This window comes from Perkinsus marinus (assembly GCF_000006405.1).
Source record: "Perkinsus marinus ATCC 50983 genomic scaffold scf_1104296965174, whole genome shotgun sequence".
Lineage (NCBI taxonomy): Eukaryota > Perkinsozoa > Perkinsida > Perkinsidae > Perkinsus > Perkinsus marinus.
The window spans coordinates 1-3,459 of record NW_003204429.1 but is presented as its reverse complement, the minus strand read 5'-3'; the positions used below and the strand labels follow the sequence as shown (position 1 = coordinate 3,459).

The window sequence follows — 3,459 nt, the reverse complement described above, 5'->3', positions numbered from 1 at the left end:
TACAACCTCGAGAGATCTCATCGCAAATCAGAAGATCTTCCTTCTCCGTCGGTCTAGTAGTGGAAGTCATTAGACTGTGTAGTAAATCAACGCAGAGAGGAGAAGACGGTGCTGGCTCTGTACTGCTATCGAGAAGAGTTGCCCAGCTATTTCTCAGCCTATTGCCTGCCGACTGGATGGAATCCCTCATTTTATCCAGGAACTCCACTTGCAGGCCTTGACTATCTCGTGGTAACTCTATCCAAGCGATGAAACTCTCCCATAGAGAGGCATCACGCTGCAATTCTTTCAGAGCAGTCGCCAATAATTGCCGCAGAGGCGCGAGCATGAGCAAGTCCTGGCCATCGCTTTTCAGGATCTCAAACCAGGAGCACAGATCTGGAGATGAAGAACCATCAGTAAGACTGCTCGTTACATCTTCTTCGTTGCCCAGCTCAGTATTGCGAGCGAGAGTAGCATAGTACTGCAGCTGCTGTCTACGGTAATCTTCCTCAGAGCCATCGTGCGGAATTAGTTCATCGAGGATCTCTCTGTTAGTTAGGGTAGTTTCTCGTCGAATATGACGCTTGGCATTGCGTATGGTTTTGGCCATACTGGACCTGCTATGGTGATGATTATGATTACGAGCCATGGGTGAAAGGGAGATTAAATACTAGATAAACTTTATGGTAGGAGAACCTTGGTAGTCCTTCGGAGGACTCTCAACACAATGTAGGGTTTGAAACAGCTAGAGAGTAGCAGAAAGATCACTGAGAGATATTGCTAGGTCCGACAGTCTTTGTGCCAGAATCTAGTCTGTCGTTAGTGCGATAGGGCTCGCTTCGGTGAAGGGGTGACTTGCCCTTTCCTTTGCCTTTACCTTTGGCAGAAGTAAGACCTACCCCCTTGCCTTTACCGCCTTTTCCTTTTCCAAGGCCTTTCGCGCTTTGAGACTGCCAAGGTCGATACTTCTGTTGGCGTTGATTGTAAGCAATGTTAATTTCCATGTCCAATCTGGGACGAACATAAGCCTCCGAGCCAAACAACTGCGACATCGAAACCGTTCCTGCTGCAACCGCCATGGCGCCGCTCCTTCTATAGCTCGCCTCTGCATCGAATACCACCGACATTGGATGGCACGTAAATAAGAGAGAGACTTGGGACATATACGATAGCAGCGAACCCAAATCAATACTTTTACGGCCAGTTGCCGATAACTGTAAGGCTATCATGTAGCGTAGAAAGCATTGGTTCCATTCCCCCACGTTGATGATGGGCCGCTTTTTCCCCTCTGACTTCCTGCGTTGCACAACTTCACCAGTCACTGTAGTTATCGTTTCCAAGTCGGCATCATAAGCATGACTCGCTAACAGGAACTCATTCAACTCAACGTAGGCCAAAGGTTGATCTATCACCTTCTTCACACATGCCACGGACCCAATCAAGTTTGGCCCGATGGATAAGGTATATGAGGAATCTTGGGCTTCTCGAATGACCTTGGGCAGATTCACAATCGCCTTACGGGTTCTCACTTTCTCCTCGTTGAGTTCCGTTTGATAAAGGAACTCCAGCTCCTGCTTGGCCTCTCTGATCATAGAAGTTAATGAACTCAGGACCAAAGCAGTGTCACGCACAAGATTCTTAGAGTCTGCTGTCACTTCGTCAGTTATTAATTTACAACCCTCTGCATTCATCGAGCCCATCAGGCCGAGAGTCGCAAAACCATTCTTTTCCAGGGAAGTTTTAATAGCGGGGCCGAACTTTTGAGCCATTGATGAACCCTCTAGTGCTCGGTCGACGATAATATTAACTGGATTGTGCTGCTCAGCCGCATTCAAGTTATCCTCTGCACCGTCGGCGGGCGCTACTGCTGCTTCATTTTGAGTGGACATTTGTAATGGGGATTCAAAACTGCAATACACTTCAAATGAACAGTCACCCAATTCTGGGTTCTCTCTGAATCGAACAAGTGAGGTAAGACTGTGACGTACGGGAACTCAGCAGTTCTGACCACATTTAGGATGTCCGGTACCTCACCGGCGGTGAGCGAAACACACCGGTCATTCTCCCTAGGCTCGGTATATTGGCTAGAAGTGAGTCTTGCTCAAGTCACGATGTACTTAGTCTGACAAACTTGACGGACGAAGGAGGATTTATCGTCCTATTGATGTGCAATCTTAAAAGAAGAGTAGTAAACAGCTTCTCAGTCCCATCCGCTCGGCTTAGCGGTCATTGTCTTGCCCAAATTGAGACTCTCTAACTCAAGCCAGATTGCTCGGCGAGCAAACAGAGACACAGGAGATCAAGTAAATCAATCAGTCTGAACAGCTTGATCGACAACATAATGTAGAATCCGACCTCTTTTGGGTAATCGAGGTAGAGAAGTCGCACTTATTGGGGTGGCTGCGCAAGTGCTTCGCTTCGCCCGTGGGCGTGCGCTATCTTCATCGTTGTCTCTTGCTAACCTATCAGGTCTCTGCCTCTTCGGCAGATTCTTGGCCCTTCGCCGTTCTCTGACGAGCGAGTTGCTAGCACTCCAATCACCATTATCAGCATCATCACTGTTGCCATCATTGGCATTACCAAGATCAATCGGCTCAGCAAGCCGTTCTCTGGCCTTATTCACTGAACTTTGTTCACCTCCGACATCATTGGAGGGCAGTTGTTGTACACTGTGGCCTCTGCTTGTGGCCGTAGCCCGCACCTTTTTGTTGGGATGACTGGCATCGTCAACATTAGGGAGAGAACACCGCTTATTGGTTCTCTTTAGGGTACCATTACTGGGCATCTCATCACCGGGAGAGGCCGGGTGAGTATCCCTAGCAGGAACTGAGATCGGCTCAGTAGGTTGACTGGGAAAAGTACACAGACGTGTACCAGTTGCAGTGCTCGTGGTAGAAGAACTAGTACCGGTAGACCCCCTTGTAGCAGTAGGAGAGCTCGTCAGAGCTCCACCAACTTCCTTGTTGATGTTCGGCCTTAGCTTTGCCTCCTTAGTGGGCAAGGGACCTGGTCGATCAGCTCTTTGCCACCATGGTACGTCATCATCGAACGTCAGAACTTCCTCTTCGTGGAGCTTAGTGGCGGCGGTGGTAGTAGTAGTAGTAGGGTTAGCCTCAGTAGATGATGCTCGGGCGGGCGAAGTTCTTGTGGATGTCGGGCAAGGGCTACCCTCAACAGACGTTGTAGTATTGGTCTCCTTACTCTTATTGTAGTCGTCGTACCACCAATTCCATCTCTTTTGAGAGTTAGCCCACCCATAGTAGTCGTGGGACCTTCTCCTTGGATACCAGTTCCTCCAGGAACGCCACTTGTTTTGTTTATGATAGGGGCTACCATACTGCCAATGGGAATGGTTGTAGTAGCCGTGGTTGTAGTCGGAGCTAGCATAGGCTCGTTCACCAGCAGCAGTGTCTCCGTTGGACTCCGTCTCTTTGACGCCATTGGGGCCAGTACAGACGATGTAGCAGTTCTTGAGGG

General features: G+C 49.1%; 1 protein-coding gene across 1 annotated transcript; it reads right to left on the bottom strand.

Annotated features, from left to right (window-relative positions):
• Positions 1-746: 746 nt before the first annotated feature.
• On the bottom strand, positions 747-1,871 carry Pmar_PMAR020362 (hypothetical protein; the record flags this gene model as incomplete). The annotated part of the gene is made up of 1 exon (XM_002769664.1): positions 747-1,871. The coding sequence occupies one exon, from the start codon at positions 1,869-1,871 to the stop codon at positions 747-749; it is 1,125 nt and encodes a 374-aa protein (XP_002769710.1).
• Between the last annotated feature and the right edge of the window lie 1,588 nt (positions 1,872-3,459).